Here is a 14,460-nt window from a genome sequence, read left to right as displayed (position 1 = left end):
GATGCAGCCGGAGAGCCATCTGGAAATGGAAGCCTTCGAGAGAGCCTTCCCTTGGTTCACAGGTCCAAAGTTTACAAACAGCTGTGATGTCTTCCGAAAACTCTTTGTCGGTCCACGTAGACCAGTTCTGGTGTATCGGGAGATCGCTGCCAGATGCATCTTGATGGAAGCGTGAGCTAGTCCAGCTTTGGCCAGCGACAGTAGGTATGGTAGCACCCGAGGTGCCGTAATCCGTAGAGGGTTGATCTTCTGTGCACGGCACCAGACAGAACCTCTTCCACTTATGTCTGTAACACTTGAGAGTTGAGGACGCCCTGGCCTTTGCAAGAACCTCTCTGCAGTCAGCCGGGATATTGTACACTCCAAACTCTAGTGCTGCAGGAGCCAGGCCTACAAGTTCAGCGACTCCGGGTAGTGATGAAAAATGGCGCCTCCCTCTCTGGAGAGAATATCTGCGTCGGTCGACAGCTTGACTGGTGGGGATGCTGAGAGGTCCAGAATGTCCGGGAACCAGATCTGTCTCGGCCGCGCCGGTGCAACGAGGATCATTCTGCACTGGGACCTCTTGAGCTGGCTGATGAGTCGAAGCAGCAGCGGCAACGGAGGAAACGCATACAGGAACAGGCCGTCCAAGGGGAACGAGAAGGCATCACACATGCTCCTCGGCTGGGAGAACCTGCTGGCAAAACTCTGGCACTTGGAGTTCGTCGCCGTCGCGAACAGGTCGATCTGGGGTTTGCCCCATCGTTGGAAGAGCCGATCCACTTGACCCTGGCATAGTTCCCACTCGTGGCACGAGCGCAGCTCCCTGCTGAGTGAGTCTGCGATGGTGTTTTTTTTATTCCTGCCAGATGGAAGGGAACCAGAAACATCCCCTGGGCGCGGCCCAGCGCCACAGACGGGCGACGACCTGTTCCTGGGCCTCCTTGGATAGGGCTGGGGATCTGGTGCCTCCCTGCTTCCGGATGTAGAACATCGTGGTGGTGTTGTCGGTGAAGAGCCTCACGACCTTGCCCTTGAGGGATGGGAGGAACGACTTGAGCGCCCAGAACACAGCGCGGAGCTCCAAGATGTTGATGTGGAGAGACCTTTCCTCCGGGAGCCAAAAGCCTCTTGCGTGGAGATCTCTGGTGTGCGCACCCCATCCCTCCAGGGAGGCATCCGTCATCACAGTCTCCTGATGTGCTGGGGTCTGGAAGTCCGTGCCCGCCGTGAGGTGTGCACGGGAGCCCCACCACTGAATAGCCCGACGGAAAACCTTGTTGAGCAAGATCTTGTCTTCGAAGCTGCCCGCTGCTTGCATCCAGCGGGCGTCGAGGAACTCCTCGAGAGGATGCATCCGTAGCCTGCACAGGGGCACTAGATAGATGCACGAGGACATCATACCGAGGAGGGACTTGATGGATCTCACCCTGGCCACGTCCGTGGCTAGCAAGCGCTGCACCTTGCCTAAGATGGCCTTCGTCCTTTCCTCCGACGGAGACGCCAAACGTTCCACCGTGTCGAGCTTCGCTCCCAGAAACAGTGCCACCAGCGACTGAACCAAATGGGATTTCGGGTAGTTGGTGGAGAAATCCAGCTCCGTGAGTAAGCGGACGGTCTTCGCAGTGTGCTCGAGGGCGAGTTCTCTTGTCCTTGCACGGATGAGCCAGTCGTCCAGGTAGGGGTAGACGTGGATCCCCTGCAGGCGCAGCCGCGCCGCCACTGGTGCTAGACACTTGGTGAACATCCTGGGTGCCGACTTCAATCCGAATGGCAGAGTTCTGAATTGGTAGTGGCGTCCTTGGACTACGAATCGGAGGAACTTTCGGTGTCCTTTTTGGATGGGGAAGTAAGCATCGTCGAAGTCCAACGACGATAGGAAGTCGCCCTCCTCCAGCTGTTCCAGCATGTGCTGGAGAGTGACCATCCTGAACTTGTGCCTTGATGTATTTGTTCAACCGACGTAGGTCCAGGATGGGGCGCCAACCTTCTGTCTTCTTTCTGACGAGGAAGTATCTTGAGTATACTCCGGAGCCCCGGAGCCTCTTGGGGACGAGCTCGATGGCACCTTTCTTGAGCATCGCTTTTACCTCCAACAGCAGTTGAGGGACGTGATTTTCCTTCCTGGCCACGGGAGGAATGCGGGGACACTTATTTTGGAATTCGAGCGTGTGCCCGTGGGCCAGGGCATCCAGCACCCAACGGTCGGTGGAGATGGACTCGCACACGCTGACTAACTTCACCAGCCGGCCACCCACCGGGGTGCTTCAGTGGGGGCCCGACGCTACGGCCGGTTCAATCTTGCTTGGAGGCGGCCTTGCCGCCTTGGCCTCCTTGGTGACGACGCCGAGATCCTCCTTGCTTGCCGCGACTGTAAGCCTCCTGGGACGAGGAGCGGGCCGCCTGGCGGTACATAGAGGAGCCACCGCCTGATCCCTCTGAGGGCCCCTGTCTGCCTCCGGCGCTCCGAAAGGGCCGTCGTTGCTGAAGGACTCCCAGGGCTCGGGCCGTCTCTATGTCGGCCTTGATGGCCTGCAGCGACTCATCTACCGTTTTCCCAAACAGGTTGTTGCCGTCGAACGGCATGTCCAAAACCCTGGTCTGCACGTCCTGACGGAAATCTGTCGCCTTGAGCCAGCCTCGTCGTCGAAGGCAAACACTGTTGCCTAAATGGCAAAACCCGGTGTCGGCAATGTCCACTGCCACCGTTATGGTGTGGTCCGACGCCACCTCACCTTCCTGCAGAATCTCCAGGGCCTCTGCCCTCTTGTGCTCTGGGAGGAAGTCCAGTAGGGGAGATATATTGTACCATAGCTCCCTGTCGTAATGGGCCACAATCGATAAGGCGTTGCCCGCCTTAATTGTCGTCGTCGCCACCGAGATGACCCGTCGCCCCATGGCGTCCAATTGCTTACCCTCGCCGTCAGGTGGGGAAGCAGAGGTTGAGGCTGTCGCCACCACTGCCTTCTTCTTGGCCACCGCTGAGACGACCGAATCCGGCGTAGGTTGAGCCCTGAGGCTCAAAGGGGCAGCGTCGGGGACCCGGTACTTCTCGTACCTGTCCCTCTTGGCAGGCGTCGTGGACGGGTTCTTCAGGATCACAAGTCCCTCGTCCCAGAGATCGTCGAGTAACTGTACCGCAAGGACCGTCTTTCACTTGGCCTCTCGCCGTTGATAGAGGAAACCCTCCTTCTGCTCCTCGGGGCAGAGCTGGAAGAGCTTGGGTGCCTTGGCGTTCATGGCGTGAAAGGAGCCAATTACGTCAGTCGGGGAAGCCAAAGGGAGTGCTGATGGAAGGTCCGTCCCATCGTCACCACTGTCGTCATCCGTCCCCGTATCTGTCGCCGTGTCATCCCTGGGGTCCGGTGAGGGGGGGGATGAGGGCTACACAGGTCGTGGGGGCATGAAGTGCGGGGAGGGATGAACTCTCCCCCGCTTGTTCAGAGGGCTTCCCGATGGACCCTGTTCTGGATCGTCCGCCGGGGTTCGTGGTAATCTCGTTCTCATCTCTGTGCATAAGTTTTGGATTTCCATCAAAATGGCCACCGAGTTGTCCTGAGGCTCGGGCAATGGCTGCGACGGGAGGGAAGGCTGCTCCTCCACTTGGGCCTCGTCTGCGCCACCGTCGCTTTCTTCGACCACCTCTTCGGGATCCCTCCCGTGGGATCGTACCTTCTTGAACCTCTCGATGTTCTTCACGGTTTCCACCAGCTCCTCCTCAGAGGCTGAATCCGTGTCCGTAATGGCCACCACCACTCTTTTTCCGCCGGGGTCTTCACGGGGGTCTTGTCGATGGGCTGGAAAGAGGATTGACTCCGCGGTGGCAGGGAAACTCTGGTCCCCGAGATCGCCTCCACTGGTGTAGCCTCCCCAGGCTTTGCCAGGGCCGCCGCGACTCCCTCGATAGAGTTCTTAGCCTGGTGAATCAAGGCCTTCGCCACCTTTGGCGCGCTTGAGGCCTTCACCTTGGGGTGAGGGTCACCGCCTCGCTCCCCCTCGGCCGAATCCTTCGAGATCGACCGGGGCCTCTCCAGAAGCTTACCCGGGTTCTTGGATTTCCTCTTCCCCGAACCAGAGCGTTGGCTCGTGGTTGATGGTGCTGGGGAAGGCGCGCCCTGACTGTCAGCCGAAGAGCCTGACCGTTCGGCGCTCCCGGTGCTTAGCCTTCTGTTGGGCCCCCGTCTCAAGGGCGCCCTCACACGACTTAGAAGACCGCTCAGACCTTTTCTTCTTCTCACCTGCTGGGCCCTTTTCCAGCCAGCTGGTGAGGCGGGTACGATTATCCCTCATGGTCCGTTCCGATAGGTTCTTGCAGAACGCACAGTCCTTCTCCACGTGCGTCTTGTCCTCATGAAGGCAGTAGAGACATCTCGAATGCTCGTCCTCCTTGAAAACATTCTGTAACCCGCATCCAGGGCAGTTCCTGAACAGCTTGGATCCGGGCGTCGAGCTTCCTTTGTCCTGGGCCATGTCCATGGTAGGCCTCAGATCTTCTGGAATCTTCGAAGAAGCGTAACTCGAAAACTTCACCGTTGTGGGGCGTAGAAAATTCCAAAACGGTTACCCGTTGATCGGAAGTAGAACGGTGGAGCTTGAGGCTCGATTTAACCGAAAAATGAGAAAATCTCTTTGAAAAAAGCGCGAAAACGCAGTAAAAGCGCGAGAGCTATAGCACAAGGACTTCCAACACTTGAACGTGCAGTAAAAATCTGAGGATGGCTGCCAGGGGAGGGGCTTAGGGAGAGGGCAGTATGACCCAGAGACCAGGCATTGGTTACTACTAAGAAAGACAGATCACAAACAAAACGCATACTGATTTTTTCTTTACCGAGGATTTCCAGCCTGACGGGGAATATATATCGCCGTAATCGTATTTCTGATGCTTGTATCTGCTTAGATTCACATGCTGTGCATAGGCCGACATCTAGTGGAAGCTGCGGAGTATTACAGTTTGTTTTTCGAAACTCGAAAATGGGCGTCGACACAGGGCGTGCCAGTAATTCTATCCCTAGTGTGACGTCCACTCTACCCATGATCCCTCAAGCGTCTAGGACCCTCAGATTGTATTTTTTCTGACATGAGGTAGCATGAGGAGTAGCGAGAGTACAGAAAATCCAAGCAGCTAGATAAGACTACAAGCATCCATGCGCCTTCACTCAGAGGGGAGGAAGGGTGGGCCGCATGTGAATCTAAGCAGATACAAGCATCAGAAATACGATTACGGTGAGTAATGTATCTCTTCTGAGGCTTGTTGAATCTGCTTAGATCACATTCTGTGCATAGATTAGCGAGAAGTGTTAGAAGGAGGAGGAGGTGGGATGTGAGAAGGGTCATGAGCAAATAAAGGTCTTAAAACCGCTTGTCCCACTTGAGTATCTGTCTTGGAATGGGTGTCAATGCAGTAGTGCGGAGTAAAAAAGTGTGAATAGAGCTCCGAGTAGCTGCTTTGCAAATGGTGTCAAGGGGTACATTTGCAATGAAAGCCAGAGTGGCCCCAATGCCTCTAGTAGAGTGGGCTCTTGGCGTGAAAGGCAGAGTCTTTTCAGAAAGAGTAACACAGCTGGATACAGTTAACAATCCACTTAGAGATGGCACCTTTAGAGACGCAATCTCCCTCTCTGCCTGTAGCTACAGAGACAAACAGCTGATCTCTTTTCCTTAGCGGTCTGGTCTTGTTTACATAGTAGAGGACCGCCCTATGCAATCTAGGGTGTGTAGTTTCACATCAGCCGAGCTTTGTGGGTCTTGGAAGAAAGCCGGAAGCTCGATGGACTGGTTCACTGGAATTTGGAAATGAACTTCGGTGAGAACCTAGGGTGTGTACGCAAAACCATTTTATCTTTATGAACTGTAAAGAATGGATCCTGCACTGACAGAGCCTGAATTTCACTGACTCTTCTTATAGATGTTATTGCTACTAAGAAGGCCGTCTTATAAGTCAGGTGTTTGAGACTGCTTTTATGCATGGGTTCGAATGGGGGGGGGGGGCCCATGAGTTTAGATAGCACCACGTTGAGGTCCCATCCTGGTGGTGGTTTTGAAATAGGATGGTGAAGTCTCTTTACTCCTTCCATGAAAGCTTTAACCACTGGTATCTTCCACCAAGACACCTTGTTATGGGAAGTGGTGTATGCTGACAGCGCTGCCAGGTGTACCTTCAGTGAGTTAAATACCAATCCTGCATCCAGCAGGTGGAGCATGTATGTGACAATTGTGGAAGAAGTGCAATCAACTGGGTTGACTTGCTTGTTCTGGCACCAGGAAACGAATCATTTCCATTTGTCAAAGTAGCAGTGCCTCGTGTTTGGCTTCCTAGATTCCTTTAGGATGTCCATACACCTCTGAGATAATCTGAGATGTCTGTACTCTATGACCTCAGGAGCCATGCTGCTAGGTTCATTGAGTTGGGTTGACGATGCACTGTTTGACCTTGGTGCTGGGACAGTAGGTTGTACCAGCCCGGGAGTTTGATGGGTTCGCACACCGCTAGTCGGCGTAGGTGTGGAAACCACGGTTGTCTCGCCCACATGGGAGCAACTAGGACGAGCGTCATTGACTCTCTGTTCATCTTGTTGATCACCTTCCTGATGAGGTGTTGTGGAAAAGCGTACGCAAACATCCCTGACCAGTTCATCCACATGGCCTTCCCCTGGGAGTCTGGCTGGGGGAACCTGGATGCAAATCCTGGGCACTGTCTGTTTTCGCTTGTGGCGAATAGGTCTATAGTGGGGAAACCCCACAGAGAAGATATCTTCTACGATTTCTCTGTGTAGACACCATTTATGTTCCTCTGGGAGGGGATCTCTGCTCAAAGCATCCGCCAGAGAATTGAGATCCCCTGGAACATGTTGAGATGACAGGAAGATCTTCCGTCTGAGTGCCCATATCCAAATTTTCTGGGCAAGCTTGGACAGATTTGGCGAACAAGTCCCTCCCTGCTTGTTTATGTAAAACATGGCTGTAGTGCTGTCCGTCCGGATCTGCACTGACAGATCCAGCAGGTAGGGCTCGAACGCTTGAAGCGCTCTGAATACTGCCAGAAGCTCTAGCAGGTTGATGTGATTCTTGGCCACTGAGTGAGACCAGAGACCCTGAGCTGTGTGGTGGAGGAGGTGAGCGCCCCACCCTGTCAGGCATGCATCGGTTGTGACTACCGCCTGCATCTCTGGATCGTAAAAGGGTTTCCCCTTGGACAGATTTTCTCTTGTCCACCAGTGAAGGCTTTGTACCAGTGTTGGCGAAACAACCACTAGATCGTCCCACTGACCATTTGCCTGAGACCACTGTTTCGCCAACCATTCCTGCATGGGACGCAGGCGCGCGTGGGGGACAAGGTAAATACATGACGCCATCATGCCTAGCAAACGCATTGCTTTGCGTACCGTTATCTGGCGACCGGCCTGATATTGCGGAATTTGCAGCAGTATATTCCGAATTCTTTCCTCTGATGGAAAGGTCAACCCCTCTTGCGTGTCTAGGATAGCTCCTAGGAACGGTTTGGAGGCGCTTGGCACCAGACTTGACTTCTTCTCGTTTATTGAGAAGCCTAATTCGAAGAGGAGGTCGATCGTCCTTTGAATGTTTGTTCTGCAAATTACTGGGGTCTCCCCCGTGATGAGCCAGTCGTCCAGGTAAGGGTACACCGGGATTGCCTCCCTGCGTAGGTGTGCTGCCGCCACCGCCAGTACCTTGGTGAATACCCTTGGAGCCGAGGCTATCTCGAAGGGCAGTACCTTGAACTTGTAGTGCCGACTGTCCACCTTGAAGCGTAAGTACTTTCTGTGCGCAGGGAACATGGAAATATGAAAATAGGCATCTTTCATGTCCAATGTTGCCATGTAATACCCTTTTTTAGGAGGGGGATTACCTCCTGGAGAGCAGTCATGCAAAATTTTTGGGGCTTGACATACTTGTTTGCAGGCCGTAAGTCCAATACTGGGCACATTGTCAATTTTTTTTTTTTTTGGCACAAGGAAGTAAGTTGAATAAATACCCTTGTTTACCTGGTGTCCCGGGACGAGTTCCATCGAATCCTTTGCTAGAAGATTGACGATATCCTCGAGGAGGATCTTCTGGTGGTCCAAAGAATGTATCCTTTGTGGTGGAGGGTGGTTTTGGGGACGCTCTAACAGTTCTATGCAGTATCCTGCGGACACTGTGGACAGCACCCATCTGTCTGAAGTGATCCCTTCCCTAGCTTGGGTGAAGTTGAAAATGTGTCCCCCTACTGGGGATGCGTGAGAAGGGACCCTGAATGGAACGTCACTGTTTTGGTGGAGGCGTGCCACCGCCTCTACTGGGGCTGCCTCTACTGGGGCTGCCTCTACCCTTACCACGCCCTCTCTTATTACCCCTGCCATAAACCTGGGTAGATTGCTGGCTTTTGTTCCACTGTGTACCGTGTCCCTGGGAATAGTTAGACCTTCTCTGGGAATTCTGTCTGCGTTGTCCACGAAAATTGCCATTCCGTCTCTGGTTAGGGGGTTATTGGTTAGTTGGCCTAAGGATTTGAGAGTCTCATACTCGTCCTTGGCATTTTTCAGCACGTCCTTGACCGCCGTTCCAAACAATAGATCCCGCTCCACCGGTTTGTCTATCAATGAAGCCTGGGTTTCGGCTTTGAACCCAGACTGTCGCAACCAAGGATGCCTTTTGATAACAGTACCTTCTGCTATCAATCTGCCGGCGTTATCCGCGGCATCAAAGGTTGCTTTTAATATGCAACTGGACACGGCTCTTCCTTCCGCTGAAACTCGTGCCAATTGGCTTTTTAAGGGTTCTGGGGTGGAATCTATGAGTGCTGCGACTTCTTCCCACTGGTGGCAGTTGCAACTCGCCAGTAGGGTGGTGGAGTTGGCAATCCTTGCCTGGTAGGCAGAAGTGGAGGCTTCTTTCCTGCCCAAGCCATAAATCTTCTTGCTCTCCTTGTCAGGAGGAGCTTCCGACGATGACAAGGGTGTTCCCGCCCTCTTACGGGTGTTAGTAACTACCAGGGATTCCGGTTTCAGATGCCCTCTTATGTACAGTGGGTCTGTTTGGGCTGCACTGAAAAGCTTCTCAACTCTGGGGTTTACCGCCCTAGTGAGATAAGGATTAACAAGGGAAGGGTCTATCCTCCTTTGTATAGACTTAAGGATAGGGATGGCCTGGGCAACAGGTCTCCTTTCTCCCACTAACTCCTCGGCAAAATCCCTCTCTTCTTGCGCACCATGGGTGTCAATGTGGAAGTGTTCTGCCGCTCTGGACAGCACTTCATTCAAAAGAGGCTGGTTATCGACAGGGGAGTCGGTAAACGGGGGTTCTTTATCTACCGGGGAATCTAGCCTGTAGGTTTCTGGGTTGTCCTCCTCCTCCTCCTCCTCCTCCTCTTGGTCCTCATCCCCATAGTAGCCTGTCCCAGTTTGTTCTTCCAACATGCCCAAATCTGGATCCTCATAAAGGGATGGATCTCCCAGATATTGAGAATAGGGCTGTATACTGAAGGGGTCTGAAGTAGGAGCTTCAACCCGGGACTTCTTACTTGGGCGTATAGAATCCCTAGAGCCTGAGGGAGCTGACCCGTCTGGGGTAAAGGAGAGAAAGTGTTCAGGGTTTTTGGCTTAGAAATATGCCAATGATGACATCCTTGACATGACTGTCTATGTCATCAGTAGACCACTCTCTTGAACTGGGAATGATTCTTTCTTGAAGGCCTTTCCCTGCCTTATCTAGACTAGATCTACTGGTTTGGGTCTTAAGGATAACAGAAGACCGAGACTGGTCCATCTGTTTAGGTGTGGGGTAGAAAGTTTTTGAGGTGTGGAAGTAGGCTGAGACTGCTTCCTCTGTTTTTCACCTTCCCCGTGTGTGGAATAGTGTTTACCCTGTTTCTTCACCCCCCGGAGTTTTTTGAGGCCTGGCGCCGAGGCTCGGGGGTAGTGTTCCCTAGTGTAGTGGAGGTTGAGACTCGGGAGCAGCCGCTGCGCGGCCTGTTGACGCCGACTCCTGGAGTGCGGTCTGGGGATAGAGGTCGGCTTCGTCTTCCGACGATCGAACCTCTGTTACCTTGGGGAGCGAGGCACTCTTGGCAACAGTGGATGGTTGCCTGGAGTCATGCGGCGATCTAGATCGAGAACACCCAGAGGACAGCGATTCGGACCGTTCTCTATGTGCCTCTTTCCGAGTACTCGACGTGCACGTCGAGTCTCGGTTGGACTTCATGTGTTTTGTGGAAGTGCTGTGGGTAGCGCTTGTGTCGCCGGGGGTCTTCCCCATAGCCACCTTGCCGGACGACCTTCCGAGGTCGGGGATTTGCGCTTGGCTGTCAATTGACGCCACGTTACCCTCGCTGTCCGAAAGCACGGCATCGCTGAAGGCGCCCTCCGCTGCCATGGCCTCTTGATGCCTGGCGTGGTGGGCCCAACGCTTGATCGAACGGTCCTAGAGTGTTTTCGGTTTGAACCTACTACACAATCTGCCTCGGGGTGGTCCCTCGGTAAGCAGAGATTGCACGTGGCGTGTCTGTCAACCCAAGGGTACTTGCGGTTGCACTTGGGGCAAAATTGGAAAGGGGTACCCTCTATACGCACCTTGTGGCAGCAGGCTAATAAGTGTAGGAATATATAAGAATGTACCTATATACCAAAAGAGTGTACAGTATGTCCACCCCCCACTCTCCCTACTTGCAGGGTCGAGGCCAGAGGTCTTCCGAGGCCCAAATCCGTTGTGCAGCTCTCAACGGTCGATTCTTTCTCCGGGCCGGCGTCGAGTGTGGATGTTCGGTGACTCGACGTTGGGGTGGAGAAATGGGGAAATATAACAATATTTTAGCAAAAGTATGGTTAAGGCCAGGTAACTCTGCGGAATGCTTCTGACCAGTATGGCGGGAAAAAACAATCTGAGGGTCCTAGACACGTGAGGGATCATGGGTACAGTGGACGTCACACTAGGGATAGTATTACTGGCACGCCCTGTGTCGACGCCCATTTTCGAGTTTCGAAAAACAAACTAATACTCTGCAGCTTCCACTAGATGTCGGCCTATGCACAGCATGTGATCTAAGCAGATTCCACAAGCCCCAGAAATATATATATATATATATATACACACACACTCACACACCAAATAAAGTCAGACTTTCTCTTTCTCGTCATCCCTTTGGGCAGAATGTAATCAACCAAACCTCTTCATGCATTCAGTGGTCTCCTGCAAACCCTTTCCAGAGGTTGCTGTTGAAAAATCACCAAATATAGCAGTTACAATACAAGCAGTGATTATATCAGTCTATTGGACAAGTCATAGACAAATCCAAACGCCAATGTATTTTTAGAAAACTATTAAAGATAAGGCCATCAATAAATGCACAAAAGCTTCCAATTACTACAAATTGTCGATTTACTCAGTGATAATATTCTAACAACTAGGAGACTGAGTCTAGGATAGGACTGAACATTTATTTTGGACTGCAAATCCTGTGATCCTTTAGCATTGGCTTTGTTTACTAGGGCTGATGGGGATTGTAGTGCAGAACATTTGGAGAACCAAACGTTGCAGATCTTGGTGTCTGAGGACAGCAGACAACATAATTCAACTATTAATCAAATGAGGCAAGCCTAACCTTACGCACTAAACCCAAACTATGTTTAACTAACTGATGTGAAGAAATCAGACGGTGGTGGGGTTCGTTGATCATCGAAAAGTGTACATGTAAATGACCTATTAAGAATATGAATATACTGATTTAACAAATTCACAAATAATGAAGCTTGAATTATATTAAGGAAACTATTTTAGTAATCTAGGTTTTATGCATAACATTTCCCTTTTGAAAACCTATATAATCATAAGCATTACTTGAAATCAATTAATTGTATTTTATAAACTGACACGTGGCCCATTTATTGCACAGCTTTGCTTTTTTAAGGCTGGAAATGATCTTCACAAAGTGCATGCATGATCATATTGTTTCAGGATTTGTTGCAAGGTTTAAAATAAAGAAAAACGGCTGCTTATATAGCTCAAATTAACAAATTTGGAGAGGAGAAACAAAAATGTACTATGAATTCAGTTAAAACTATTCAATGTTGTACACGCGCAAGTTGATTACTGTTGTATTTATCAAGGATGAAGCCATTAAGAAACTTCGACAAGTTAACTGATGTAAGACAGTGAAATGTCTTAATGAATTAATCTTTTAAAAAATGATTATATAATTTAACTGTACAATACTAATTTGTCTTTTAACCAACTTCACAAATTTATAACAGAACACAAATTTACAACAGAACAAGGAAATGTTTCGTTTGATTTAAATCAAAAACCCCATTTCTGACTGATCTTCGTTTGTCTCCTCTTCCTCAACTTGATTTGTCAATACAATTTATTCATTTGGACTACATATGCACAGCAACTGGAAACCTTGCAATTTTAACTAAACCGGTTCTTTGTGAAGATAATTTTCAGACTTTATAAAGCACACAAGCGTGAAACATGGGCTGTCACACTATAAATCAAGTCAAGTACATAGTACTTAATGCTGAAAAGGAAGACAGCATACCTCATGCATGAATACAATTTACTTTTGTCTGGAAGCTAGTAACTCACCAGGGGAATGCTCTAGAACCGAGAACACTTCACCCTTTGCGCTGGTAAATGTAACACCTGGTTTGCCACCACTTTGCTGACACAGGACTGGTGTGTCACTTGGCCACTCTGACCTCACTGGCAACTGAACATCCGATTTCTCCTCTTTCTTTTCCACTTCCGGTACAACTTCCATCTTCTGCTCTTCAACGATGGCCACATTGTCCATAGTTTTTTTCAGTGTCTCCTGAAGCTTCTTGATATCATCCAGGAATTTCTTTTCCTTGGTAGGCTTTTCTGGTTCCACAGTTGGAGAGGTGGGTGAGCCAGTCAATAACTGTTCCACAGTCATATTCTTCAGGCTTTCCAATATTCTGATGGCTTCTTTAAGGTCCCTGAAGCTTTTTGGGATACCTTCCACTTTCTCCACCGATGAACTGGATGCTGCAGTAGCTCCCTGGTCTTCATCCGTTTTTTTCTCTTCTTCCAAGGTGCCTTCGTCAGGAGGGGCCTCATCGTTCTTTGTATGGTCATCCTCAGTAAGCCCATAGTCCGTTTCCCAGCTGTCACTCTCATCCTCCCATTCAGAGGATGCCCCACTGGAGCTCCCTTCTATAGAGTCATAGTCCGTTTCTTCAATTTCTGATTCAACATTGTACAGGTGCTAGGAGAGATGAGAACAATAAAAGTTAAAACCTTAGTCAAAAATAAACATAGGCGAGTACCACATAAGGCACAGGTCTGCAACCTGCGGCTGTCTAGAGGTTTTAGACATCAACTCCCATGTATACTACGATTGACTATTCTGGCTAAGGTTGATGAACGCTGCAGTAAAAAGTAGCTAATGGCTGCAGACTCCTAATCGAAGGTATCCGAGATCACGATTATAGAGACTTAACTATACAGAGATGTTCTTAGCAGTGTCCTTGCTTGACAGATCATTTCTAAAGTATGCAATTCAGTTATAGGACATACATTTTGAAGGGATAACTTAAGTAATGGAAAGTAGTACATTTATTACATGTAGCTTCAGTTCTCCAGCATTGGTCACATGTTTTGAATATTCCCAATCAGGCTGGAAATTACCAAGATTACTCATCTGAAGCGTGCATCTGCTTAGAATCACAAGCTTTGCATAGTCTGCCATTGAGTGCACAAGTAGAACTATTCTTTCCAAGTCAGAAAAGGGGCATTCCTATCACACTATACCTATCCTACATGTACAGGTACCCATGATCCCTCACACAGACGTCCCCAGATTTTTCTGGCCTGCCTTTTGCATATGGCCAGTGTTGTATATGCAATGCAGTTTTAAAAAATATGTTTATTGTACTGTTAAACTGCTATCTTGCAGGAGGTAGGGCAAGCACATGCGATTCGAAGCAGAAACAAGCTTCAGGTAAGTAAGATTGGTCTTCTGGAGTGCGCAAATCTCATCAGATTCACATGCTTTGCTAGATTAGAAAGCAGTGCCTGAAGCAAGTGGTGGGCAACTTGGGACAGTTGGAATAAAGGTGTGCAAGTACTGCCTGTCCCACCTGTGAGTCTGAACATACCCGTGTATCACAGTAGTGTTGTATGTAGGTGTGCACTGAACTAAAAGTTGCCACTTTGCACATGTCTTCCATTGGCACACTAGCTATAAAGGGTATAAGCAAGGGTGACTCCTGTGCTGCATGTGCCCTATGTTTGAAAGGTAATGTCTAATTTGCAAGTGAATAACAAAGTTGTCTACACTTGACCATTCATCTACAGATTTGTAACTGAGTCAACTTGACTACCAGTAGCGAAAGACACAAAGAATTGGCTTGTCTTGCGCAATTCATTTGCCTTATGTAAACAGAACATTACTGCTCTCTGCATATCTAGTGTGTGTAGTGCTCTCTCCTATTTTGTGGGTTAGGGAAAAAAGGAAGT

General features: G+C 50.1%; 1 protein-coding gene across 1 annotated transcript in view; it reads right to left on the bottom strand.

Moving 5' to 3' along the window:
- UBE2O (ubiquitin conjugating enzyme E2 O) overlaps positions 1-14,460 on the bottom strand; it is a 1,359,828-nt gene that overhangs the window by 269,711 nt on the left and 1,075,657 nt on the right. The window contains exon 14 of the mRNA XM_069654680.1: positions 12,565-13,207. Coding sequence (XP_069510781.1) covers positions 12,565-13,207 — 643 coding nt within the window. The remainder of the gene's footprint in view (positions 1-12,564; positions 13,208-14,460) is intronic.

The sequence above is a fragment of the Ambystoma mexicanum genome, chromosome 3q (genome assembly GCF_040938575.1).
Source record: "Ambystoma mexicanum isolate Mex_15411 chromosome 3q, UKY_AmexF1_1, whole genome shotgun sequence".
NCBI lineage: Eukaryota > Metazoa > Chordata > Amphibia > Caudata > Ambystomatidae > Ambystoma > Ambystoma mexicanum.
The sequence above is the reverse complement of the archived record's forward strand: the minus strand, read 5'-3'. Positions and strand labels throughout refer to the sequence as shown.